The sequence below is a fragment of the Salmo salar genome, chromosome ssa24 (assembly GCF_905237065.1).
Source record: "Salmo salar chromosome ssa24, Ssal_v3.1, whole genome shotgun sequence".
Taxonomy (NCBI): Eukaryota; Metazoa; Chordata; class Actinopteri; order Salmoniformes; family Salmonidae; genus Salmo; species Salmo salar.
In genome coordinates, this window is record NC_059465.1 from 26,587,599 (window position 1) to 26,612,993 (window position 25,395).

The window sequence follows — 25,395 nt, forward strand, 5'->3', positions numbered from 1 at the left end:
CTGTGTATTGTTTTTCTCATAGGGTCCCATAGGATTGTCAGGACAGAGAGGCTCTCCTGGACTTCAAGGAATCCAAGTAAGCAGGGGAGGACAATTTTAGTCCTTGAGGCCCACATTATTAGACAGATAATGATCATTTTGCGCAAAAAATAAAACTAAACTAGTTATAAAGTCCCACTAAGCTAAACATTTGTGGTGGGAAAATATATAATATCACAATATTTTTTGGGACGTTATTATATTGATATTTGACTCCAAGTATCAATTTGTAAAAAATATTTGAATATATATTTGCTTCTGTAGGTGGCGTTAGCTAGCTCTTGTCGGATGTACCTGCGCCAAAACTCCTGTATTTTTCATTCAAAAGCTTGTTCTCCATTGTCTTTACGCACAGAACACAAATATAAACGCAACATGTAAAGTGTAGGTCCCATGTTTCATGAGCTGAAATAAAAGATCCCAGACATTTTCCACACACACAAAAAGCTTATTTCTCTCAAAGTTTGTGCACACATGTGTTTACATCCCTGTTAGTGAGCATTTCTCCTTTGCCAAGATATTCCATCCACCTGACAGGCGTGGAATATTATATCACAACACAATGCCACAGATGTCTCAAGTTTTGAGGGAGCGTGCAATGGCATGCTTACTGCAGGAATGTCCACCAGAGCTGTTGCTGCCTGAGAATTGAATGTTAATTTCTCTACCATAAGCCGCCTCCAATGTAGTTTTAGAGAATTTGGCAGTACGTCCAACCAGCCACACAACTGCAGACCACATGTATGGCATCGTGTGGGAGAGCGGTTTGCTGATGTCAACATTGTGAACAGAGTGCCCCATGGTGGCGGTGGGGTTATGGAATGGGCAGGCATAAGCTAAAGACCATGGACACAATTGCACTTTATCAATGGCAGTTTGAGTGCACAGAGATACCGTGACAAGATTCTGAGGCCCATTGTTGTGCCATTTATCCGCCTTCATCATCTCATGTTTCAGCATATTCATGCACGGCCCCATGTCACAAGGGTCTGTACACAATTCCTAGAAGCTGAAATTGTCCCAGTTCTTCCATGGCATGTCACACCTTGAGCATGTTTGAGATGCTCTGGATCAACGTGTATGACAGCGTGTTCCAGTTCCCACCAATATTCAGCAACTTTGCACAGCCATTGAAGAGGAGTGGGACAACATTCCACAGGCCACAGTCAACAGCCTGATCAACTCTATGTGAAGGTGATCTGTCACGCTGCATGTGGCAAATGGTGGTCACACCAGATACTGACTGGTTTTCGGATCCACGCCCCTACCTTTTTTTTTATGTATCTGGGACCAACAGATGCACATTTGTATTCCCAGTCATGTGAAATCCATAGATTAGGGACTAATGAATTTATTTAAATTGACTGATTTCCTAAATATGAACTATAGTATAACTCAGTAAAAAAAAAGAAAAAATTGTTGCATGTTGCGTTTATATTTTTGTTCAGTATAAATAGTGAGCCAACATATTTTTCGCAATACATATTGTATCGGCACCTAAGTATCGTGATATTATCGTATTATGAGGTCCCTGGAAAATCCCAGGTCTACTAAAAATGGACCAGCCCATCTGTCATTTGCCCGAAATTCCAGATGGCCAGTCCGCCACTGCAAGTAAGACATGCCAGCAAATTTGCACAGCAAATACACAGGCTCTGTGGTTATAATATTCACTTGATCCTTATGCGTTTTGATATACTGTGTCAGCAAAATAGGTGAAATTATATGATTATAGATTCTCATTTTCAGTTCATACAATAATACCACTGGTGGAAATCTCAATGTTCCTGCCAGCTACAGTAGATCTAGGAGGTTACTTGTTTTCCTGGTATTCTCTCAGTAAATGTCCAGTTGAGTTTGGGGCTATCTGTTTAGTTTTTGGCATGGTCTAGTCCTAATGACTGCTCCTGCACACCGAACGCTGGCTCCTGGCAAGCAGGGCAGACAATGGGGCTCTCCCTGAAGCCTAGTAAGACAGTGGTGTAGATGTGAAAACCTACTTTTAAAATATCCATCTCCTGGCTAGTCTCAGTCTAGTGAAATATTAGCCATATCCAGACGGCCTCATAACCATGTGGTTCAGATCCTGGACAGGCCTTATAATTATATTGTTCATTATTGCAATCATACTGTCTGATGACTTAGATGTACTTTATGAACTATTTATAAACAGGCTCTGACATACACAATGTGTATGCATACAACTGGTCTACTTGCATATAGCCTCATCATACGTCAACATTTTATTTTGCTGAAACAGTATTGAATGTTCTCATGTATTTTGTTGTCAGGGACATCCAGGGAGGTATGGTCTTCCAGGTCAAAAAGGTGACATGGTAAGTTTAGTCACGTTCATCTTCTGTTTAATAAAATTAATCTCTTGTCAAAACCCACATAGGCCCAGTCATAAATCAACCCCTGCCTCTATCCCCTAGACACTTGCTGATGGCACCTGGTAGGACTTGGTTTAGTCTATTTGATTATGTTTGTCTATCTCTGATTCCTTAAAGGGTGAAGTGGGGCCAGTGGGCATGAAGGGTTTACCAGGCCTTGAAGGGCCCATGGTGAGTTCTTTGTGGATGAGCAGCACATTACTCTACATTTTTATTTGGATAGACATGTGGCTGCAAACACGTTTTGGGATAAAACATAAACAGCATTCTGCATGTCATAATCAACATGCCAATATAGACTATCGTGAAAACTGATTATAAAAGCTGTTTTAAAACTGGGTCATCAGAATAAAAAAGGTTTATTCGCCAGCTTTGTTGTTTGACTTATGGCCGCACTGCAGCAATAAAGTTCTTTAAAATCACAAATCTCCATGTGTCTTGCATCTCAGAACTGACTACAACTCTGCCAGCTGGTATTTTACTCACATGTTTTAGCTCCTGGTTTTAGTTCAAGCTCTGAAACAACAGAAATGGAAAACATATTTTGGATATGGCAATCTGTTTTACAGGGGTTTCCTTATTGGGATGAGGGCATACCTATATTTACTCTTAACATAGTATATAGTAAAAGGGTCCCCACTTAATCTCACCAAACAATGGGCCTGACATCCGATCTAGCTAGATACACTGGGATACACTGTAGTGTAGAGGATCTAAAGCATCTGTGTGACTTAATGAGTGAAACAAATCCACGTCACTGTCTCTCTACCTCCTCTCCTCTCTCTGTCTATGTATCTGTCTGTCTTTTAGGGGACTGCTGAAATTCCAGGTCTGAAGGGGGCTCCAGGTGGCACAGTAAGATAGTATATAATTATTATCTTGTTTATTAAACAGGAGTGACATTTTTAGAGAGGAGTGAGGCTCTATTCTATGAATCCTATCTGAGCAGATCTGACTTTTCCTATAGGGCTTCAGAGGACTAGATGGAGACAAAGGAGATGCTGGACCCAAAGGAGACAGGGTAGAGACTTGATTATGGGTTTGGAAAGCCTTTTCTTGGATGCAGTAGTACAAGAATCATGACTATCACAAAGGTCATGTTCATGAAGATCTCGTAAAAAAGAAAATGTTTATGAAAACCTTCATATCATATGGTGTTCTGATACCGTTAGTATTTTTTTCCCTCAGGGTTCTGTTGGTGCGTCAGGGATCCTAGGCCGTCAGGGTGAGAGGGGTCAGAGTGGCCTCTCAGGCCTTCCTGGTGTCAGAGGTCAAGCTGGCCCCCAAGACATTCCGGTAAACATCAGGGTGACACCTGCTATTCACAGCCTTTATTAACATACATTAATAACACTCTCCCCATCTTCCTACTGTACCTCTTCTGCCGTTACATACTGATACATGATTCTTTTAAAATGTATGAAGGATTATGTTGGATACCTGTAGTTTGTGTTTATGAAATGGCACAGCTCATTTGAACCTTTGATGAGAGAGGCTCTGATCCCTTTCTCTCCCATGCAGGGTGAAGACGGAGAGGTCGGCCTCCAGGGAGTGGTTGGAAAGGAGGGGTCAAAGGTCAGCAGAGTTTATCACTGTCTGGTGGAGTGATTACAACAAACTAGAATTACTTTTTTTTTCCTGAGGGAACAACTAGAGCTCTTCTGTTAGACCTCTCCTTTGTTCTAGTCTACATGCAGCTGCATTCAATGAGCCAATATTGAATGGCCAGCTTCCCAAAGATGTCAAAGTCTTATAACCCGAGTTTCAATACAATACTATATAATACTGACAGAGTTATGTCATGCCATATTCTTGTATCACATGCCATAATACAGACTCATAATCTTAATTTTGAATGTCTCTCTTTGTTTCCACCTAAGGGCCACAGGGGAACTCCAGGCCATAATGGGAAATCAGGACCTAAAGGACCCAGGGTAACTGTCTCCTAAAATATAGTGTTTCCCAACTCCAGTCCTCAAGTACCCCCAATAGTAAACATTTTAGTTGTAGCCCCGGATAAACTAATCTGATTCTACTCATTGAGGGCTCAATGATTAGTTGACAAGTTGAATGAGGTATGCTTGTTCGGGGCTACAACAGAAATGTGGGGTACTGGAGGAGTGGAGTTGGGAAACACTGCTGTAATAGATCATCTTTGTAGATACATTTCTATACCCTCTGCTGGAAGATGTTGTTGGGACTGGGGGAATAATCACATTCTCCCTCTGATATCTTCTATTTCCAGGGTCGTACTGGACAGCCTGGTCTTTTTGGTATACCTGGAATCCCGGTAAGAGAACAGTATTCATTCTCATATGAATATTACTTGACAGACAATCCTTGATGAATACTGTAGCTATAGTAACAATCAGCTGTCCTTGTTGTGTGTGATATGTATGCCAGACGTGTTTGTGTCTATGTCTGTGCGTTATGTTGCAGGGTTTTAGAGGCCTCATTGGGACTGAGGGTGCAGAAGGAAAGCCTGGTACACAGGTTCCCATTTTATAACTTTTAATTTTTTTAATATCACTTATTAGGATTTTCTACTGACTCCTTATTGTCTACTGTGCATTGTCAATGCAGTTCCTTGAACAGGTACTAACCCAACTATTTCAATCATTATTGATAAGTAGGTTTCAGGATAAGTTCTGTGTACAGATAGATAGATAGATAGATAGATAGATAGATAGATAGATAGATAGATAGATAGATAGATAGATAGATAGATAGATAGATAGATAGATAGATAGATAGATAGATAGATAGATAGATAGATAGATAGATAGATAGATAGATAGATAGATAGATAGTAGGATCTTAATTTGATCATTCTTTTGTTGCAGAGAACTTTCCTGCACAACAGGAAATGCAAATTGTGGTGTATTTGAGTTTTAAAATGTCCACTTTGAAATGTCAGACTTGATTTGCCACTACAAAAATGTCCATGAATTATAATCCACATAATAATTCAAATTTCCTTTTGCTGCAGGATTATTTTCCTGCTGTAGAAAACTGACTCAAATTAAGATCCTACATCTGTACAGAAAATAAATGTATGGCATGATAAAAACAATATGTGTAATGTTTGTTGTTGTGTGTGATTGTAGGGTGAGCTTGGTTCTGCTGGTATTCCTGGAACTAAAGGACACAGAGTAAGTCACACCCCTTTAACCAATCAGCTCTAAACAAGTAAAAGTCAACAGTAAAAAGAACAGAAACACAAATGGCTCAATCATTGCTGCACTCTCATAAACCACAGCAATAAAGAGAGGTGTGATTGGTTGCTTATCAGATGATCCTCCTTAGACACAGACATAACTGCCTGCCTGTGGGCCTGTGGTGGCTATTGCTGTCACAGCTCTCCTGTTTATATGAGCACCTACATGTCAGACAGACAAGACTAGATAGTGTACCAGTAAAGAGGTTTACAAGATACACAAGAGGTTTACCTGATCATCCCCAGGGGTTTGTAGGATCAGTCAGTCAGTGTCTTTGTAAGACACATTCAGCATGGCACAGCCAGGGATGATCTGAGGTCCTCAACACTGCTTTGTAAAGTCTTGATATGTGATGCTGGTAGGGCACATTGAATTAGGGTATACATTTGTTGCTACAGTACATGGTTGTACATTCACGAGTCAATGTGTGTTTAACCTCTCTGTCATAAATCCAGGGATTTTCAGGTCTGGGGGGAGCACCAGGACGAGCAGGTCCTCCAGGTGCTCAGGTATGTCCAACAATAAATGTCGCTCACCTATCATTGCTGGACCTGCACATTCTGTCACCCTCCTCAACCTACTCATTCTTACACTCTATGTTTGTATCTATTTCATGATTTCAACAGGGTCCTCCAGGAAAGTCTGGACAAGACGTCAGTCCTGGGCCACCTGGTGATAGGGTGAGTACTGTAGGCCAAAAGCCTCTGTCTCAGACCGAAATATTACCGACATTTCTCGTTAATGAGTTTCTCTGTTCTCTAGGGCTTCACAGGGAAAGATGGCGTGGAGGGTCGCCAGGGGCCAGTGGGCATGTATGTAAGTGTTACCTGTCCAAACCCAACAAGGTGTTAGAGTGGGCTAGTGGCCATAACCAGTCTACATTTAATTTATCTTAATGTGTTTAGAAAAGTATTTTTATAATCCCGCTGTGAGAGTTCATGCTCTGTAGGTGTTACTGTAATCTGTTCTTTTTTCTAAGAAAAGTGTAAAAGATAGATGTTTAAACCAATTATTATCATCTTAGTGCAGTGATACCTACTACTGCCAACAACCAACTTTGTGTGGAACAACCAACTGTAACCATAACTGTGGAAACCCATTCCTTGTACAGGGCTACCCAGGAGCAGTGGGTTTAACTGGGAGACCTGGTCATTTTGGAGAAAGGGTAAGAAAATACCCCATACAGTTCTACCACATGTTAGTGTTAGTATAGTTGTTGATTTCATTGAATGCCGTCTGTCTGTCTGTCTGTCTGTCTGTCTGTCTGTCTGTCTGTCTGTCTGTCTGTCTGTCTGTCTGTCTGTCTGTCTGTCTGTCTGTCTGTCTGTCTGTCTGTCTGTCTGTCTGTCTGTCTGTCTGTCTGTCTGTCTGTCTGTCTGTCATCAGGGAGAACCTGGTGTGAGAGGCCCCACTGGTATCCCTGGGAAGAGTGGACCACCAGTGAGTACACTGTACTGACACTCACATTATGGAAAGAATAGTGTAAACTAATATTGGTGGAAATATTACACATTGATACCTTTTATTACCACGTTGATGTTTTTGATCTGTCCTATAGGGGTTAAAGGGATCTAATGGAGAGAGAGGGCCCGCTGGACCACAGGTAAGGAAGCTCACTCTTTAAGACCATTTTACTCATACAGACTAGCTTTAGACACACTGGATGAGGTTTCCCCCTGGGGTTACAGCCTGACTCTGCCGTGATGTTTTTCTGGTTTATCCACCTCAGGGTCGTCAAGGAGACACTGGACTCAATGGCATACAGGGGTCACCAGTGAGTAGCACTTTTAAATCATGACCTTGTCCTCTTGTGTGGTTAGATGGCACTTTGATGATTTGGTCATTTTGTTTTCTAGAGACAGATGAAGTTATGAGGTCCATGATTGGCTGATGTGAATGTACTATGGTCCATATTTGTCTTGTGGTTGAATCAGAAGATAATAAAAAAATATGTTTTTATTGTTACATACATCGGATAGGTGCAATGCAATGTTTTTATGCAGGGGCAGCCCTGGAGCAAATTAAGTTTAAGTGCCTTCCTCAAGGGCACTGGTATTCGAATCAGTGACATTTTGTTTACTGGCCCAATGCTTTAACCGCTATGTAACTGGTTTTAGGGTCCTCCAGGCTTACCAGGGTCAGAGGGCAGGACAGGGAAGCCAGGCCCCCCAGGAAGCCAGGGGCCTCTGGGGCCTCAGGTGCCAGCCGGGCCCACCGGGTTTCCAGTGAGTGGGTACTTTTCATCTTTTCTTTTCATCTTTCAGGCCTATCTGTATATTAGTTACAAAGATATTTTTGTATTATTCTATATTCTCTTGATGAAATATTTGAATGAACATTACAGATATTAAAATGTATTATCAATACATGTATAGTCACTCTTGAGTCTGATAATGTATTTTATCTACTGTATCCAGGGCACTCCTGGGATGGATGGCGTAACGGGGCAGGTTGGAGAAAATGGAGTGCAGGTGAGTTCAATGCCAGCCCTAGCTCTTGTCTTTTTCTATTTTCCAATGATAGATTGAAAGCAATAAAGCATGAATCATGACAGTCGGTAATGCATTGAGTGATGTACTGTACTTTTGTGTCTGTTTAGGGAGCAGCAGGGCCTGTTGGGGACAGTGGGCCATCTGGACTGGATGGACAGCAGGTGTGTGTCTGTTCCTAGACAGTCGTATACCCATCCACCTCCATTAGGACTGATGTTGTGTTTTTTGCTATTTTTTGTTTTCATGGTGTAAAGTGTGGTATATAATACAATACCTTTGCAATAGTGCTATCATGGCTGACATTGATGACCCTGTACTGTATTCTCCTGCCTCCCAGGGTCCCCCAGGAACAGTTGGTGAGGAGGGGCCATCTGGCAGGAAGGGGGAACCGGTCAGTGACATCATCACAATAGGATTTCCTCCCTTTTTCAGTAGTTCAGTTCAAATGTGTTAATTAGATCGCTCACTACTCTATCCCCACCTCTCTGACTCCATCTATGTTGCTGTGAGACAGGGAGCTCCAGGTCCCTTTGGAAAGCCAGGGCCGAATGGGCTACAGGGAGAGCCAGGGCCACAGGGCTCCCAGGGGCTGCAGGGTGAGCCTGGGCCAAGGGGCAAAGAGGTCAGTTGTATTACCCTTTCTACCAAGCTCATCTACAGACACAGGCTGCCATCATTATCAGCTTGGGAAGTGGTTTCATGGTTTTCTGTGATTGTCTGTTGCAGGGAGAGATGGGAGGTTTCGGCAACAGAGGATATCCTGGTCCTAAAGGACAAAAGGTAATGGAATGAACAGAATAAAGAATTCCTACTTAATATATGCTTTATGTGTGGTTCTATATGTATGATACAATGCCTGTTAAGATTTTCAGAAGTCTTTGAAAAATGTATTCTTTCTCCTCTGCCATACAAATCCCAATCTGATACTTTCCATATTGTTGTTTTTCCTCTCCAGGGGGACATAGGACCTCGTGGATTCTCTTGGTCGGAGGGGCCCTCAGGAGCTCTTGGGGACAATGGGAAAAGAGGAGTGACGGGAGAGAAGGGCTACGTAGGACTACGAGTAAGTGACTGATAAGGTGTATTCTATACTAATGTTTGATGGTTTAATAGAGGTGATGTGTGTGTGATATGCAGATTTGGTGCTTCAGCGGTGTTCTGTTTATGTTCATCAGGGCCAGGTGGGGTTGATGGGGGAAGCTGGACCATCGGGCTTGTCTGGACTGGAGGTAGGTTTGAAGTAGACTGGAGTGTATTGATAGTTAGAACATCTGTTATTACTCAGTAATGGCAATGTCTCTAATGGCTTTGTAGAATACTCTGCTTAACAACCTGTTATTGTTCCAGGGTCTTCCAGGACCTTTTGGATTGGCTGGGGCTGATGGACCACAAGGGCAGAAGGTACAGTATGATGTTGAAATTCTCTATTCACGATCGGGACAATGATGCCATATAGCTTTACAGTAACATGGAGTTATAATTTCTCTAGGGGGACAAAGGCCCTTATGGTATGGCTGGGAAACCTGGAAACTCAGGCCTTAAGGTATGTATTGCCAGCAAAATTGTAGTTCATTTTCATGTATGAATTATAGAGAGTAATGTAACTGTAGGCTTGATTGGTTTTATTGAGCTGTTGTCTTCTAATGACAGGGGGTGTCAGGCATCAGAGGAGTGAATGGTGACATGGGGAAACATGGACCAAAGGTACTTAGTATATCCAAATCATCTGCCAATTTATATTGATAAGATTGCAATTCAAACCATATGCACAGCATCATTGATTGCACTTGCATGGTCAATTTCTGTCATAATTCAATTTTGTTGGTTTATTGTAGGGAGTGGGGGGAGGCATGGGGAGACAGGGAGAGATTGGTCCAAAGGGTTTCCCCGGACTTAAGGGGCCCAAAGACGAGCCTGGAGATAAAGGAGAACCAGGAGAGCAGGTGAGGCTGATTGATATTTTCTTTCTAGAGAACATCTAAATTGTTCATTAAGATGACTGTCTGAATGTCTTTGTCGGGTCCAGGGGCCAGAGGGTCTTCCAGGCGACAGGGGGCACCAAGCGTCTCCTGGATTGGAGGTAGGAACACAGACATGTGAACTGTGGTGTTGATATGTCTTTGGCAACATGACATAAGTTGGTAAACATTTTGGTTGATGTTTTTTTCTACTCATCCCTACTCTTAGGGTTTGCCTGGTGAGGTGGGGCCTCAGGGAACTGTTGGCCCACCAGGACCTTTGGTAAGTGCTACAATAACGTGTTAGACCTAATATACAAATGAAACACACATGTTCCAATATCTTCACCAGAAATAAATGTCTACTGATGACGTTTTAGGATAAGTCAACATTACCTTTTTGCTCTTCAGGGACCAAAAGGTCGAACAGGCCCTGAGGGGAGACTTGGCCAGAAAGGTCAAAAGGTCAGGTTAAGCTTCACCTTTCACCTGTCTTTACATATACATATATAGTATTTAGCACTCTGTCCCATTCTGACATCCTACCTGTATCAAAGGCCATATCATAATGTCCACTTAGTGTAGTATGTGATTGTAGGTCTTTCTTTTTGTCAGGGGTATGATGGTCGAAATGGGTATCCAGGAAAGACCGGACACATTGGAAGGAGGGTGAGAATTACACCATTGCTTATTCAGTCTCTCTTTTTCATATGTTAAAAATGTATCGTTCCAACTAATATGGATCTTGATTCTTCATTTGATTCTAAAAGCTGTTCTTGTTTCCATGTAAGGGGAATAGAGGAAAAACTGGAGGCAAAGGCTTAGGTGGAGAGAGAGGAGAAAAGGTCAGTAATCACTATTGACCGTGAGAAACTCTGGCCCGATTTTGCATTCGCCATAACATACAGTATAATGTTTCTTCACCTTGATAATATTTTGCAGTGGTGCGAGTTTGTGTAAGGTCAATGGGGCATCAGATTTTAATCAGGATTTGACCTTTCTATGGCCTACAGGGAAAGAGGGGAGATTTTGGTTCAACCGGGCCTCCAGGAAGACAAGGGCCTTACGTAAGTTATTTGATCTGTTTTGGAAAGGCTGTGTGCACTTTTCAATGCCAGGAGGATTAGCTCTATAACTCAATCACTGGGTCCCCAAAACTCAGGAAATAACTTCCCTTGTTTCTCTCAAAGGGGACACCTGGCTTACAAGGAGAGAAGGGTCTAATGGGTGGACCAGGTATAGAGGTAAGACCTTGACTGAAGCCTCAACAGGATTATGATATGATTGAAGAAGTACAGCACTTTGAGCTCATTTTATGTGACACTAATATATTTCCCCTAAACTTACAGGGAGAGAAGGGGAAGATGGGACTAACAGGTCCTCCTGGAGGTCAGGGGTTGAAGGTACTTTTGAGCTCATTTATCCCAAGAAGCGTATTACACTCGAGTCAGATGTACTACAATTTTTTATGTAGATTCACTATGGATGCATTTTGCCTCCATCATTCCTTTGTTCATATCCCTATACATTTCCTGTATGTAATAATGGACCCAGTTCCATGATGTATTGAGTCAGTCGAGTGTTTGTTTCAGGGGACACAAGGTCCTTTGGGACAGACAGGGAGGGCTGGCCTAAAAGGAGAACAGGTAAGATGCACCTTCTAGTATCTGTCCGTCTAGTGTGTTCCGACTCAGTGTTCTGTTAAGTATTCATCATTAATCGTGGCATTGCTATTGAGTTGTATTGACAGTGATTTATGTGTTCTGTCTTTGTAGGGAGACATTGGTCCTCATGGGGAATGGGGGACCCCAGGTCTACCTGGAATGCCTGTAAGTTGTCCTTTTTCAGAAATATGGTACTGTATTTCCCGTGTATTTCTGAAAATATACTAAACGTACTTATACAGAGAAAAAGTAAATGCTAATGTGATGAATTTTCTCTTTTTATAGGGTTTGTTTGGAGAAAAGGTATGTGTATAACAGTTCTCTAAATACAAATACACACATTTGTTCTGTTTTTTATGCATACCTTTGTGTCTTGTCAATGAATTATTTAGAGATTGGGGGATTGACTGAGGGCACTGACTAAATGTGCCTAATTGTCAGGGTCTAAAAGGATTTGCTGGAACAGCAGGTCCTGTTGGAGTGAGAGGCCTGCCTGTGAGTATGACCCTACTCGCATCACAAAACATTACAGTACCAGCCACTTTACATCTGTTTAATGAAATCAAAATAATTCCTGACCCAATCTGGCAACCCAGGGCAATGAGATTAACTTTCATATTGTGTTTATTTTTCCTTGTTTATGTCAGGGCCTCCCTGGACCTCCTGGCCCCCCTGGAACCTCTCTGAATCTCACTCTGGCACAACTCAAGGTAAGTCATTGGTAATCTATCCAAGCACATCCAAATACTTCCATTTTGAAACTAAAGCCATTTCAGCAGATTTAGCCATTACTATTTATATTACAACACCTCCTTGTTTCACCCCCTGCCTGATCAGGACCTCATGTACCTGTCAGACAAGCCCAACTACCTCCTGATCCAGACTCTGCTGGATTTATTGCACCAAGACCTGCGCTTGCTCATAGATCCACCAGACGGCACCAAAGAACACCCGGCTACCACCTGCTTGGAGCTCTGGCTCTCCCAGCCCAACTTCACTAACGGTATGGGCTTCTTCCACAATGTGAAAACTTCTCCGTTATATTCTAATACCACAATATTGGTATCAGATATTTTAAAGCATCTTAAATGTACAATATGCTTATTGGATTTGTGTGGGAGTGGTTGTACAGCAGCAGAGAGATTGAACCCTGCTCAGTTTCTGATGTAAAGGTTGTTACATGTTCCAGGGATGTATTACATTGATCCTAACCAGGGCAGCCCAGCTGATGCCCTTCTGGTGTACTGTGACTTCACTGCAGCACCAAAGACCTGTCTGTCTCCGCTCCAGCCTCAGGTCCTTCCACACACACTTCTGGCTCTGGGACCCACTGAACTATAGATCTTATATAATGTGGTAATAAAATATGCTAAATGTATGTAATAACATATGAAATACATTCGAACTTCAGGTGCCAGTAAAAGCATGGCTGAAGGATTCTGGGACAAATAACTCATTTCATTGGTTGAGTTCAAAGGAAAAAGGCTTTCAGGTAAGCCTCAAATCCAATCATGGTTCTCAAATCGAATCAAATCAAAGCTTATTTGTCATATGCAAATGATACATGTGATGTACACAGTACAATTAAATTATTTTGTGTTTCTGGTTTGATTTCCTTCCTTCCATGCCCTCTCCCAGTTTGAGTATCTAGGACCTGACGTGGTGCAGATGAGATTCCTGAGGTTGAACAGCAGGCTCACCAGTCAGAACATCACCTACTCCTGCCAGCCTGGGAACATACAGGGACCAGGCGAAAGAGAGGTGAAGTTCCTGGCAGACACACAAAGACAGAGTTACCTGGGGACATTACAAGATTGCGTGGTATGTTTTTAGACTACCCTATAATGATTACCATGTACTGTATTAGATTATGGTGGTGGTGGTGGTGGTGGTGGTGGTGGTGGTGAGGAGAGGAGGCTGTTGAGGGATGTTGAAGAGAGTCACTTCAATACTTAATGTACTTTGTGTTTCTCTTGGCAGCCCTCTGAGGAACTGCATTCCGGAGGCCTTCGTGAGGCGGTGTTCCAGTTTGAGAGTGAGGACTTGGATCTGCTTCCCCTGAGAGATCTGGCAGTGTTCGGCAGCAGTGACCTCACACAGGAGTTTGGATTCACTGTTGGGCCTGTGTGCTTCAGCTAAAGGAAGAGAGACACTCTCTAAGGACTGCTAAGAGCAGAGACAACCATGAGACAACCACCAGCCAGTGGGGAAATGACCCAGAGAAATGGGAGAGAAACAGATACAGAGAAAGACATCAGCATCTCTCCTCTTCTCATGACATTCTTGTTTATTGCTAAGACAAAGTAGACGTACCAACCAACAGGAAAAAGTGTCTCTTTTCTCTATCCAAAAGTTGACCAGTTTCAAATATGAACTGGTTAGTCTATCCATTTTCAGATGCCAGTGATATTCTTGAGAGAAATGATCTTTGTATTTTGTTTACACTGATTTCACTGATTTCATTTGTGATATTGAAACATGCTTATTTATGTAATTGGTTTAAATGACCGAGGTTTCTTTAAATGCTAAAGGTTGCTATAATTATTTTTTCACGTTACCCATACTTAATTCAGGTATGTTCTTGATGAAGAGCACTGTGGTTTACACATTAACCTTCACTGCTGCAATTTAACAATGTGTCGCAAATTGGAGACATAGCTAAATCTCTATTTTATGAGCTCCGTGCTCTCTACATCATTATATACACACTATACCCTTACATCTGCAGTTAGAAACTAAGAAACATTCCAATATTGATCCCTTGGTCAAAAACCAGGAAGACTAATAATATTATGACTATTAGGAACTATGACAATGAATTCTGTCTGGTGATAATATTGTATGCATTATTGCATCACCTGATAGATGCAGTAACCTAATCACCATTTCTACCATTTGTGAAATGGTGATGTTTTGATTTCTGTTGATACAGAGGAACAATGCAGTACTGTAAAAAAAAATGTTTTTACGTTTTTCTTCAGTTTCATCTTTGTTTCAAGATATGTATTTAATTGTGATTTACTTAATTTATATGCTGGCCATTTTCTTTGATGTTTTTCTTTTTAAGTTTGAATAAATAGCAATCATTCATATTCTCATGTTTTGTATTGTGCCCCCGAGATACTAGTACTTTTGTTGTTAGACTGAAATGTATGAATAAATGAAGGGACTGTACTAATTAATTCCTAATTAATTGGTATTGTCACATGGACTATTACACACAATTTATTGAGCACCCAAACAAGTTGAAAATAAGCTATTTTATTTTCAGTCAAACTTGAAACAATTGAAAACGATGTGATTTGACTAGATTCGAATGAAAATGAACTACTGATGTTTCATTCAAAGTAATCGGACGAAGTGTTGATTTGAGAGAAAGGCGTGTATTTACAATGTATCATCCTCAGACTTGTATCAACGAATGTATTTTGTTGCTTCCGCTCTGTTCGGTCAGGTTACTTTTTCTAGCACTGAGCGCGTGGCATGTATAGATATTGCATTGCTGCTCTTGGGTAGATAATCAGTCTCTTGAAGGTATGCACTCATTTTAAACGAACACTTCCCGTTTTCCTGTTATACTTGCTCCTCGTTTGTAGTAAATTAACTTTACTCGTGTAACTGCTTGTTTTTAGGCTGTAGGCCTCGTAATGCCTCGGTCTGTAGTCGCTTTGTGAATCGCTCAAGATCCAGGACATTGGAATTGTGAGCTCTGAAGAGCACGAGAGACCATACACTGTTGACTAAAAGGTAAAGTACCTTTATTTCCAAATTCAACGTCTTATTTTAGTCTACGTTTTGATTGTGTTAGCTTGCACATTGTTTTTGTTTGCGAGGATGTTTTCAGTCGTAATTATCAGGGGCGTATTCATTACGCAGATTCTGTCGGATAACGTTTCTTAAACGGAACGAAACGGGGAGGGACCTGCCTGAATTTGTCCAATAGAAACTCTTATTTTGCTCCCGTTTGGTTCTTAAACGGTAAACTGTTTCCGTAATGAATATATCCCAGCTGTTGCGAGTAGACTTCGGGCATAGTCTCCTCTAGCTAGCAGATTGTAACGGGCTAATGTGACGCTCCAGTAGCCGTCACAGGATAGATACTGTTTGGAGAAGCACAGAGCATTTTTGATCAGCCTTTTTTACGCCAAACATGTGTCTTCTAAAATTCCCGTGTCCAGTTTAAATGTATAAAATGCTCCGATAGTAAAATACATGTTTTGTGCCAAGTGATCCACCAATGTGTACGCAGCCATCTTGTCTAATTCAAATATTCTCTCTCATTGATCAAAACAACAGTGTCATCATGGCATGCAGCACTTTGGGGTGGTCATCCACCTGAATCAATGAGGGGATTTGATTAATCTGAACCGGGTAGGCGTTTTGCACCGGGTGAAAGTTGATTGCGTTCACTTTGGAACCGGGCTGCTCCCAGGCATGAATGAACAAGGCGCCCTACAGTCTGCTCAGCACAAACGTGACGTAATGAGTAGTCTTTTGTGTTTTCTCATGCAAAAGTGATTTGCTTTTGAAAATAAACACTTTATCTGCCTTCCCAATGAATGGATGTTCCCCAATGTTGGAAGGGAGCCCGAGTGAAAAAAGGTTTGGGAACCAGTGGAGGCTGCTGAGGGGGTTTCAGCGCACATATGGGTGCACACAGTGTTGAGAACCAGCTGAGCACTCGCTCATGTCCAGATTATGGAATCTATACAACACACCACTAAAGCTATAGAATACAAGTTGGCTAAGCCTAACTACAGTAATGGATGCATGAAGAGTGTGTCCCTACGCCAAACAGTACCTACCCTGAGCATCACATTAACCCGTTGCAATCTGCTAGCTACCTCTCGTCAACTGGCATACAGTATCTTAAAAGTAATTTATTTCCTTTCGAATCTAATTTGACTTGTTTGGGAACAAATGTAGGCAATATTTTCAATAGTTAGGACAATTGGCAGGCTGCAATAAGGAAAGACCGTGACAATAATGTAAATATAATAATAATAATAATATATGCCATTTAACAGACACTTTTATCCAAAGCGACTTAGTCATGTGTGTACATTTTACGTATGGGTGGTCCCGGAAATCGAACCCACTGCCCTGACATTACAAGCGCCATGCTCTACCAACTGAGCTACAAAGGACCACTCAAGTACTCACTAACAATAATTGGCTGTGATTGACAGGAATATTTTCAAACATGTCATAATTATCAATAAAAGGTTTGTAAACGAAACTGCATTGCTTTGTTTTCAGATATTATGCTTTATTTGTCAATTGAAACGAAATCATAATTGTATGCTATAACCTACAAACATTTAGTCCTATTTATGTGTCCTCAATATTCATTCATTTGGTCTAATAAAGCACATCTCTACAGTTGAGTTTGTATAATTAGAGAAGGGAGTTTGTGTTGCCTCTGCTGTAATTTCTCATTTGCAGCCTACTTTCCTCCTCTAGCATAGAGTCTATGACTTCACTGTGGGGTAGGCTGGAGACATGCACTCACCATCAAGGAAGGACTTTGTGTCTTTAACCTTCACTGGAAGTGGCAACTATAACAGCAAACAGTGGAGAAGACAGTCCTGCTGGAGGGTGAGTGAGTGCTGAAGGAAGTCAACCAACCTACTTATCTTAATCACAAACTCTGATCTGATGACTTACTATATATGCTTTACAGTTGATTGATAGGCTATACTATATATCCCACTGAATGTTTTATACCGCAAATATAGCATGACATTTTTAATGATTTACTAACTTGAATGAAAAAATGCCCTGAGACACAATTATCATCATATCCATAATATCATGTGATTGTCACTCCAACAGAAAATGACTAGCTCAGACCTGTCAATCTGTGGAGACATGACACCAGGATGGTGATGTTTATACCCGAAGAATATGACAATGCAGTGCCTCTGTAAAGTACGTAGCAGCATGGTACTGACAGTCGATCAGACGTGTTGCACTGTGTGTGACATTCAGTGGTTCTTCTGGATTTCTTTCTTAGTGTGACTTTCTCTCCTGACAGACAAGCTGGTGCAATCAATTGTAGCTGAGTTTTGGTGTTATTTACTCTGTGCTTACTGCTTTGTCATTTTCTATCTCATCCAATTTGCACCCATTTCTCCATAGAAATGGAAACAGTTATCCAGATTGCAGCGCAACCTCATCCTCTTCACCGTGGCTCTCATGTTAGTTTGTGGGATTGCCACTTACCCCGCTGTCACAGAACACTTCAGAGGTAAGGCCAGCACAAAAATCTAATTGTTATGGTGGTGGTGACTCTGTTTTTGAGGCACCAGAGACTGAACATCCTCCCCTATGTATCTCCCCAGGCCTTACTGTTGTTGTGAAGGAGGATGAGGGCCATGTTCTGAAACCGGTCATCCCTGAGGTCCTACCTGAGCCACCTTCAGCGGTTGGTACATTCCACTCCTCTAATAGTAAAGCGAGCCTTTGGCTGGGAGAAATATGTGCAGTGATACATTCAGTAAGCAGTGTTTTTGAATTGAAGCACTTCCCTCCCCTTAACGTGTCTCCTCCTTCAGAAGCCGAAGAGGGCACCCCACAAGCGGGGGCCACACGGCCCGCAGAACCGTCTGCAAAAGAAAGGCACCGGGTCAGATATCCAGGTGGAGGAGAATCCGATTCAAGATGCAAAGAAAGCTGACAAGGAAGAGGGAGAGAAGCCACTTGTTAAGTAAGACTAGTCTCTAATCAGTGGAGATGACTAATGGATAATGAAAGTCAATTTATCTCTGATACATAAGCCTTTATTGCATGCATGGGTTAGGGAAGCGATTGTGAGGAGTAAACTAAAACTCCGTTCCAAACGTATAAACATGTTTTCTGGTCTTCTCATCTTGACTGACACCTACGTGTGTTTAGTAGGCGTGGGGCCTTGATTGAGGCTGACCAAGCCACTGAAGGAGGAACTGCCAAGGAAGCAGAGAACAAGGTGGATGTCCCAGCGGTTGAGCAAAAGGACCATTCACACGAGCCAGGTCTGTACCATGTTTCTACCGCTTCTCTCTCGGTGTGTGTGTGTGTGTGTGTGTGTGTGTGTGTGTGTGTGTGTGTGTCAAACCCCTCCATAGCCCACCCTTCATGACCATTAACAACAGTTGTTTATTAACCACAAGTTGAGTTTGATACAGGGCAACTATAGCTTTGAGAGGAAGTGCATGGTCTGAAAAAGATTTAGTTATTTGAAATAGAAGTAATTAATTTATAATTCTTTAGATGGTAGCTAATTATCTTGGCGTGTGTGTTTCAGAATTTGATAGGCTTGAGGCAGTACGAGATGCTTTCAGACATGCATGGAAGGGATACAAAGAGTTTGCCTGGGGCCAAGATGAGCTGAGGCCCATCTCTAAGTCCTATGGAGAGTGGTTTGGCCTGGGCTTGACCCTGATTGATGCACTGGACACCATGTGGATCCTCAACCTCAGAGAAGGTACTTCAGTGTTTCCCCTAGCTGTTTTTAAAGCTAATTTCCTGCAATTCTACACATTTTGCCATGGAGCAGAGAGAACATTTGACCGTGTTAGAGCTAGTTTCCTGCAATTCTACACATTTTGCCATGGAGCAGAGAGAACATTTGACCGTGTTAGAGCTAGTTTCCTGCAATTCTACACATTTTGCCATGGAGCAGAGAGAACATTTGACCGTGTTAGAGCTAGTTTCCTGCAATTCTACACATTTTGCCATGGGGCTGAGAGAAATGGGATTGTTATTTCTCAAAGATATGTATCTCCATTATCTTTTCTATATACTTTATATCTGGTTTTAGTCGTTTAAGATGACACTGAAAATGTTTTACCAAACCCTGAAAATGACCCCCCCCCCATAAAATAATATATACAGTATATTATATACAGTATATAAATCATATATTACAGTATATTATATACAGTATATTATTATATAAATCATATTACAGTATAATTATATGCAGTATATTATTATATAAATTGTATATTTAATATGGAGGCCACAATTTAGCAGCGCCACTGCTAAATGCATATAGGGAAAACGCTACTTATATTCATGATCCAACTTTTCTTTGTATCTGCTATATCATGGAGTTAGACCACTAAAGTTGTGGTTGGTCTCTTTTGGACAGAGTTTGAGGAGGCAAAGACCTGGGTGTCAACGGAGCTCTCCTTCAATAAGAACGTTGATGTGAACCTGTTTGAGAGCACCATCCGTATCCTGGGTGGCTTGCTGAGCACTTACCATCTGACTGGAGACACTCTGTTCCTGGACAAGGCTGTGAGTCACATGCAGAATGCGAGACATACAGACAGAGAAATACAGAGAGCTGGCTGTTACTGTTACTGCTGCTGGGCCTCTGACATTTCCTCTTCCACTCCTTCTGCCTCTCAAAGACCCTTTCATGGGATACTGCTAATGCCGCTGCTGGTCTTATGAGTTCTTTCGTGAAATAACTAGTTTTTCTGTGGGAGGGGGTCTGGCTAGGGAAACATATTGATCGGCCTTCTGTTGTTCTTTTGATGACCTTGCAGAAAGATATAGGAACGAGGTTAATGCCTGCCTTCAACACACCGTCCAAGATCCCCTACTCAGATGTGAACATTGGAAAGGGTACGGCCCACCCCCCTCGATGGACGTCGGACAGCACTGTTGCTGAGGTCACCAGCATCCAGCTAGAGTTTAGGGAGCTGAGTCGCCTCACTCAGGACACACGCTACCGGGTAATATTCATAAGCAATGTTCTAGTGAAAGGACTGGATTAATGTCAGCCTTTTGGACAACATTTGATTCCACAGCACTTTATCAATAATCTCTGACAACACTTTAAGCTAGAATCCTTAGTTGCTACATCAATTTCTGGACTTATAGATTAATGATGTATACCTCATTTCATTATTGAAAAAGATAACTTCTAAATGCCTCATGAGCTTAGTTCAGCTGTCTTACTTACTCCATCAGAACCCCAAATATAAGCTTGTTTTACTCCAATGTTTGTACATAAAGAAAATGTAAACAAACACTGTATATCCTCAACATGATTAAACAATCATTTTCCTTGCATCCATAGTTCTGTCTATGAATTTGAGTGGTTACATTTCCCCAGGTGCATTCCTCAGCTTTGTACCAAAACAGAAGCAGGGTGACAGCTTTGTTAGTGTTTCATTTACGGATTCTAGCTTTAACTTACATATCCCCCCCCCCACCACCACCTCCTTTCTCATCCAGGCTGCAGTGGATGAGGTCATGCAAAAAGTCCACAAGCTGGAAGGGAAGCAGGACGGCCTCGTCCCCATGTTCATCAACACCAACAGCGGCCAGTTCACCCATCTGGGGGTCTTCACCCTGGGCGCACGAGCAGACAGCTACTACGAATACCTTCTTAAACAGTGGATACAGGGAGGCCAGAAGGAGACAGAGTGGGTTTTCTAACACTTTTCCTGTCATGAGGTTGAGGGTGACACTAATTCACAGAGTCAGGTCTAGCCACACGATTCCTACTCATCTTGTCTAGGCTCCCTGCTAAGTACTGAAGGCAGGCAGCAGAGTTGTCGCTGCTCTAGCTTGCTGTCATGTTTGACAGTCCTAAGCTTGATCTCCTCAGCTCCCTTGACGTAACTGACACGACTTAAACAGCCCGTCTCTCTGTTACCTGCAATTCTGTGTGGATGTGGCTGAATGGCTGTATGCCGTATCACGCTGTGCACAAGACTATTCATGGCTGTCTGGGAATATTTTCTTAACTTCATGCACAACTAGGTCTTCAGAGCTACTTTATAAAACATTTATCCTCAGTTGGAACAGCTCTCACAGACCCAGCGCAGCTTGAGGACTTTGATGCTTGAGGACAGATTTGGTTCTTGTGCTATGTTTAAAGTACTTGTTTGAAATTGTATTTTTATTTCATTGGCTCAGTGCTCTATCAATTGGCATTGACACTAGATTATATGGGACACTTATCAAACAATAATAGTAAAAGTACCATTCAGCTGATGTTTCTCAGTATTTGTACAGTTATTAGCCATATTCCTTTTGTCAAGCCAGTAGTGTTTTTATACAGAGCAGTACACCTGGACTGGTGGGAGGTACTGTTCTCCAGTATTTGGCTGTAATGCTGTGTCTGTACGTGTGTTTGGCTGTAATGCTGTGTCTGTACGTGCGTTTGGCTGTAATGCTGTGTCTGTACGTGCGTTTGGCTGTAATGCTGTGTCTGTACGTGCGTTTGGCTGTAATGCTGTGTCTGTACGTGCGTTTGGCTGTAATGCTGTGTCTGTACGTGTGTTTGGCTGTAATGCTGTGTCTGTACGTGTGTTTGGCTGTAATGCTGTGTCTGTACGTGTGTTTGGCTGTAATGCTGTGTCTGTACGTGTGTTTGGCTGTAAAGCTGTGTCTGTACGTGTGTTTGGCTGTAATGCTGTGTCTGTACGTGTGTTTGGCTGTAATGCTGTGTCTGTACGTGTGTTTGGCTGTAATGCTGTGTCTGTACGTGTGTTTGGCTGTAAAGCTGTGTCTGTACGTGTGTTTGGCTGTAAAGCTGTGTCTGTACGTGTGTTTGGCTGTAATGCTGTGTCTGTACGTGTGTTTGGCTGTAATGCTGTGTCTGTACGTGTGTTTGGCTGTAATGCTGTGTCTGTACGTGTGTTTGGCTGTAATGCTGTGTCTGTACGTGTGTTTGGCTGTAATGCTGTGTCTGTACGTGGGTTCTCCAGTGTTTGGCTGTGATGCTGTGACTGTGTTCTTCAGATTGCTGGATGATTACCTGCAGGCCCTGGAGGGAGTGAAGAAGAACCTGCTTAAGAAGTCTTCTCCTAACAGCCTGACCTTCGTAGGGGAGCTGTCCCATGGTCAGTTCAGCCCCAAAATGGTTAGTATACAAACTATGCACACCAGATGAGTGGGTGAAAGAGCTGTTTTCTCTAAATCAAAGGAACCTCAAGATTTTCTTTGGGGGAGGTTTGCAGCCTGTTTAAGGTTGGGCATTTGAAGCCCAGTTTCACCCAATACTTAAATGTTTCCAATATCTCATGTATCGCTTTGATGAGTCAAAAAGGGTGTCAACCCCTAACCAGCTGTAGTTCCAGTCTTTTCCATTAAAAGATTGTGGGCTCTATTCTGCAACATGGACATTCTATTGCTCCACTGACTCCCCAACCCTCTGTCTGTCAGGACCACCTGGTGTGTTTCCTCCCTGGGACCCTGGCTCTAGGAGCCCACCACGGCCTGCCAGCCGACCACATGGAGCTGGCCAAGCAGCTGATGGAGACCTGCTACCAGATGTATGCCCAGATGGAGACTGGCTTGAGCCCTGAGATCGTCCACTTCAACATGCACGAGGGAAGCATCAGAGATGTAGACGTCAAGGTGGGTATACTGTGGTGTGTGCTTTCCCTGCAGAGATATTATTAAACAATACACTACTGAAGTATAGTTGGGTTTCTGACCCTTTATTCTACTGTTGTGAAGTTTTTCGTGGATATGGTCAATTTCCTATGTGATTGTTTCTCGTGTGGTTATCTGTCCTCTCCTCAGCTTGCAGACAGACACAACCTCCTTCGCCCTGAGACGGTGGAGAGCTTGTTTTATCTGTACAGGTTCACTAAGGACAGGAAGTACAGAGACTGGGGCTGGGAGATCCTCCAGAACTTCAACAAGTACACCAAGGTGAGAGAACAGTCACTACCCAGCCTAGACTACTGTTAATACTGTTAGAAAATTAACCAGCCTGGTCTCAGATCTGTTTGACGTGACAAGGACCATAGGAGTTGGCAAGACGGCACAAACTGATCTGAAACCAGGCTACTGAGAAACGCATTGTTAATGAGATACTCACTCAATAACCACAAACTGAATATTTCCCCAGAGATTACAGATCCTTCTCTTATAGCGTGTGTTGTGTTGGTCTGTCTTCCTTCAGGTTTCTACTGGTGGCTACACATCCATCAACAACGTCCGGGACCCAGAGTACCCCAGCCCCCGGGACAAGATGGAGAGTTTCTTCCTGGGGGAGACTCTCAAGTACTTCTACCTGCTGTTCTCAGATGACCCGGAGCTGCTCAGTCTGGACAAGTATGTGTTCAACACAGAGGCCCATCCCCTGCCCATCTGGCCTTCTGCGGAGTGAGCGATACACCAGCCAAGTCAACGGGATACATACACTACCGTTCAAAAGTTTGGGGTCACTTAGAAATGTCCTTGTTTTTTTAAGAAAAAGCTTTTTTTTTGTCCATTAAATTAACATCAAATTGATCAGAAATACAGTATAGACATTGTTAATGTTGTAAATGACTATTGTAGCTGGAAACGGCTGTTTTATTTTTATGGAATATCTACATAGGCGTTACAGAGGCCCATTACCTGCAACCATCACTCCTGTGTTCCAATGGCACGTTGTGTTGACTAATCCAAGTTTATAATTTAAAAGGCTAATTGATAATTTGCAATTATATTAGCACAGCTGAAAACTGTTCTGATTAAAAAAGCAATACAACTGGCCTTCTTTAGACTAGTTGAGTATCTGGAGCATCAGCATTTGTGGGTTTGATTACAGGCTCAAACTGGCCAGAAACAAAACTTTCTTCTGAAACTCGTCAATCTATTCTTGTTCTGAGAAATGAAGGCTATTCCATGCTAGAAATTGTCAAGAAACTGAAGATCTCTTACAACGCAGTGTAAGAGATCTTCCTCGCAAGTCCTCAAATGGCAGCTTCATTAAATAGTACCCCCAAAACACCAGTCTTAACGCCAACAGTGAAGAGGCGACTCCGGGATGCAGGCCTTCTAGGCAGAGTTGCAAAGAAAAAGCCGTATCTCAGACTGGCCAATAAAAGATTAAGATGGGCAAAAGAACACAGACACTGGACAGAGGAACTCTGCCTAGAAGACCAGCATCCTGGAGTCGCCTCTTCACTGTTGGCGTTGAGACTGGTGTTTTGCGGGTACTATTTAATGAAGCTGCCAGTTGAGGACTTGTGAAGCGTCTGTTTCTCAAACTAGACACTCTAATGTACTTGTCCTCTTGCACAGTTGTGCACCGGAGCCTCCCACTCTTTCTATTCTGGTTAGAGCCAGTTTGCGCTGTTCTGTAAAGGGAGTAGTACACTGCGTTGTAAGAGATCTTCAGTTTCTTGCCGATTTCTCGCAAATAAACTTGGCACGTTGTGTTAGCTAATCCATTGGAACACAGGAGTGATGGTTGCTGATAATGGGCCTCTGCACGCCTATGTAGATATTTCATAAAAAATCTGCTATTCCCAGCTACAATAGTACTTTACAACATTAACAATGTCTACACTGTATTTCTGATTAATTTGATGTTATTTTAATGGACAAAAAATATGCTGTTATTTTAAAAAACAAGGACATTTCTAAGTGACCCCAAACTTTTGAACGGTAGTGTAAATACAGAAATACATCACAGCTCAGGGCTTGGCTAACACCAAGATATCGCATTACTCATTTTGATATATCTGTGACTCAAGTTTGGGTTTGTTTACCCTCTCCCAACTCTGGAAAAATTGCTCTTTTTTTTTAAGCCGGAATTTATTGTTCGTTAAATGATTGTAATAGCCATGGTGGAATGACAGCAGTGCTAGGGTGAGATTGAGCCATGGTAGCCTTGATATTTATTT

The 25,395-nt window shown here is 42.3% G+C and overlaps 2 protein-coding genes across 6 annotated transcripts in view; both read left to right on the forward strand.

The window, feature by feature from the left end:
• si:dkey-61l1.4 (collagen alpha-1(I) chain) overlaps positions 1-14,856 on the forward strand; it is a 65,193-nt gene extending 50,337 nt beyond the window's left edge. For both annotated transcript variants that reach the window (XM_014171602.2, XM_014171603.2), the window contains 48 exons: positions 23-76; positions 2,331-2,375; positions 2,550-2,603; positions 3,243-3,287; positions 3,400-3,453; positions 3,621-3,728; positions 3,954-4,007; positions 4,313-4,366; positions 4,678-4,722; positions 4,872-4,925; positions 5,540-5,584; positions 6,106-6,159; positions 6,277-6,330; positions 6,413-6,466; positions 6,762-6,815; positions 7,037-7,090; positions 7,209-7,253; positions 7,380-7,424; positions 7,768-7,875; positions 8,068-8,121; positions 8,250-8,303; positions 8,480-8,533; positions 8,657-8,764; positions 8,869-8,922; positions 9,098-9,205; positions 9,318-9,371; positions 9,490-9,543; positions 9,632-9,685; positions 9,793-9,846; positions 9,978-10,085; positions 10,169-10,222; positions 10,330-10,383; positions 10,512-10,565; positions 10,716-10,769; positions 10,892-10,945; positions 11,114-11,167; positions 11,291-11,344; positions 11,450-11,503; positions 11,693-11,746; positions 11,876-11,929; positions 12,050-12,067; positions 12,206-12,259; positions 12,412-12,474; positions 12,602-12,767; positions 12,954-13,060; positions 13,176-13,256; positions 13,403-13,585; positions 13,745-14,856. In XM_014171602.2, coding sequence (XP_014027077.2) covers positions 23-76; positions 2,331-2,375; positions 2,550-2,603; positions 3,243-3,287; positions 3,400-3,453; positions 3,621-3,728; positions 3,954-4,007; positions 4,313-4,366; positions 4,678-4,722; positions 4,872-4,925; positions 5,540-5,584; positions 6,106-6,159; positions 6,277-6,330; positions 6,413-6,466; positions 6,762-6,815; positions 7,037-7,090; positions 7,209-7,253; positions 7,380-7,424; positions 7,768-7,875; positions 8,068-8,121; positions 8,250-8,303; positions 8,480-8,533; positions 8,657-8,764; positions 8,869-8,922; positions 9,098-9,205; positions 9,318-9,371; positions 9,490-9,543; positions 9,632-9,685; positions 9,793-9,846; positions 9,978-10,085; positions 10,169-10,222; positions 10,330-10,383; positions 10,512-10,565; positions 10,716-10,769; positions 10,892-10,945; positions 11,114-11,167; positions 11,291-11,344; positions 11,450-11,503; positions 11,693-11,746; positions 11,876-11,929; positions 12,050-12,067; positions 12,206-12,259; positions 12,412-12,474; positions 12,602-12,767; positions 12,954-13,060; positions 13,176-13,256; positions 13,403-13,585; positions 13,745-13,903 — 3,207 coding nt within the window. In that variant the 3' untranslated portion in view covers positions 13,904-14,856. The remainder of the gene's footprint in view (positions 1-22; positions 77-2,330; positions 2,376-2,549; positions 2,604-3,242; positions 3,288-3,399; positions 3,454-3,620; positions 3,729-3,953; positions 4,008-4,312; positions 4,367-4,677; positions 4,723-4,871; positions 4,926-5,539; positions 5,585-6,105; positions 6,160-6,276; positions 6,331-6,412; positions 6,467-6,761; positions 6,816-7,036; positions 7,091-7,208; positions 7,254-7,379; positions 7,425-7,767; positions 7,876-8,067; positions 8,122-8,249; positions 8,304-8,479; positions 8,534-8,656; positions 8,765-8,868; positions 8,923-9,097; positions 9,206-9,317; positions 9,372-9,489; positions 9,544-9,631; positions 9,686-9,792; positions 9,847-9,977; positions 10,086-10,168; positions 10,223-10,329; positions 10,384-10,511; positions 10,566-10,715; positions 10,770-10,891; positions 10,946-11,113; positions 11,168-11,290; positions 11,345-11,449; positions 11,504-11,692; positions 11,747-11,875; positions 11,930-12,049; positions 12,068-12,205; positions 12,260-12,411; positions 12,475-12,601; positions 12,768-12,953; positions 13,061-13,175; positions 13,257-13,402; positions 13,586-13,744) is intronic.
• A 297-nt stretch (positions 14,857-15,153) lies between these two features.
• On the forward strand, positions 15,154-24,009 carry LOC106585427 (endoplasmic reticulum mannosyl-oligosaccharide 1,2-alpha-mannosidase). Of its 4 annotated transcripts, XM_045706818.1 has the most exons (16): positions 15,174-15,298; positions 15,397-15,511; positions 17,228-17,362; positions 17,600-17,695; positions 17,906-18,014; positions 18,109-18,191; positions 18,322-18,473; positions 18,662-18,777; positions 19,050-19,229; positions 19,899-20,047; positions 20,302-20,490; positions 20,996-21,186; positions 22,511-22,631; positions 22,934-23,128; positions 23,297-23,428; positions 23,682-24,009. In XM_045706818.1, exons 4-16 carry the CDS (start codon positions 17,672-17,674, stop codon positions 23,886-23,888), a joined length of 1,848 nt encoding a protein of 615 aa, XP_045562774.1. In that variant the 5' UTR covers positions 15,174-15,298; positions 15,397-15,511; positions 17,228-17,362; positions 17,600-17,671; the 3' UTR covers positions 23,889-24,009. The 4 variants fall into 4 exon arrangements, with proteins under 4 accessions (XP_045562773.1, XP_014027079.2, XP_014027080.2 ...); XM_045706817.1 differs by lacking the exon at positions 17,600-17,695 and having other exon boundaries at positions 15,154-15,298; positions 23,682-24,008; XM_014171604.2 differs by lacking the exon at positions 17,600-17,695 and having other exon boundaries at positions 15,168-15,511; positions 23,682-24,008.
• Positions 24,010-25,395: the final 1,386 nt, after the last annotated feature.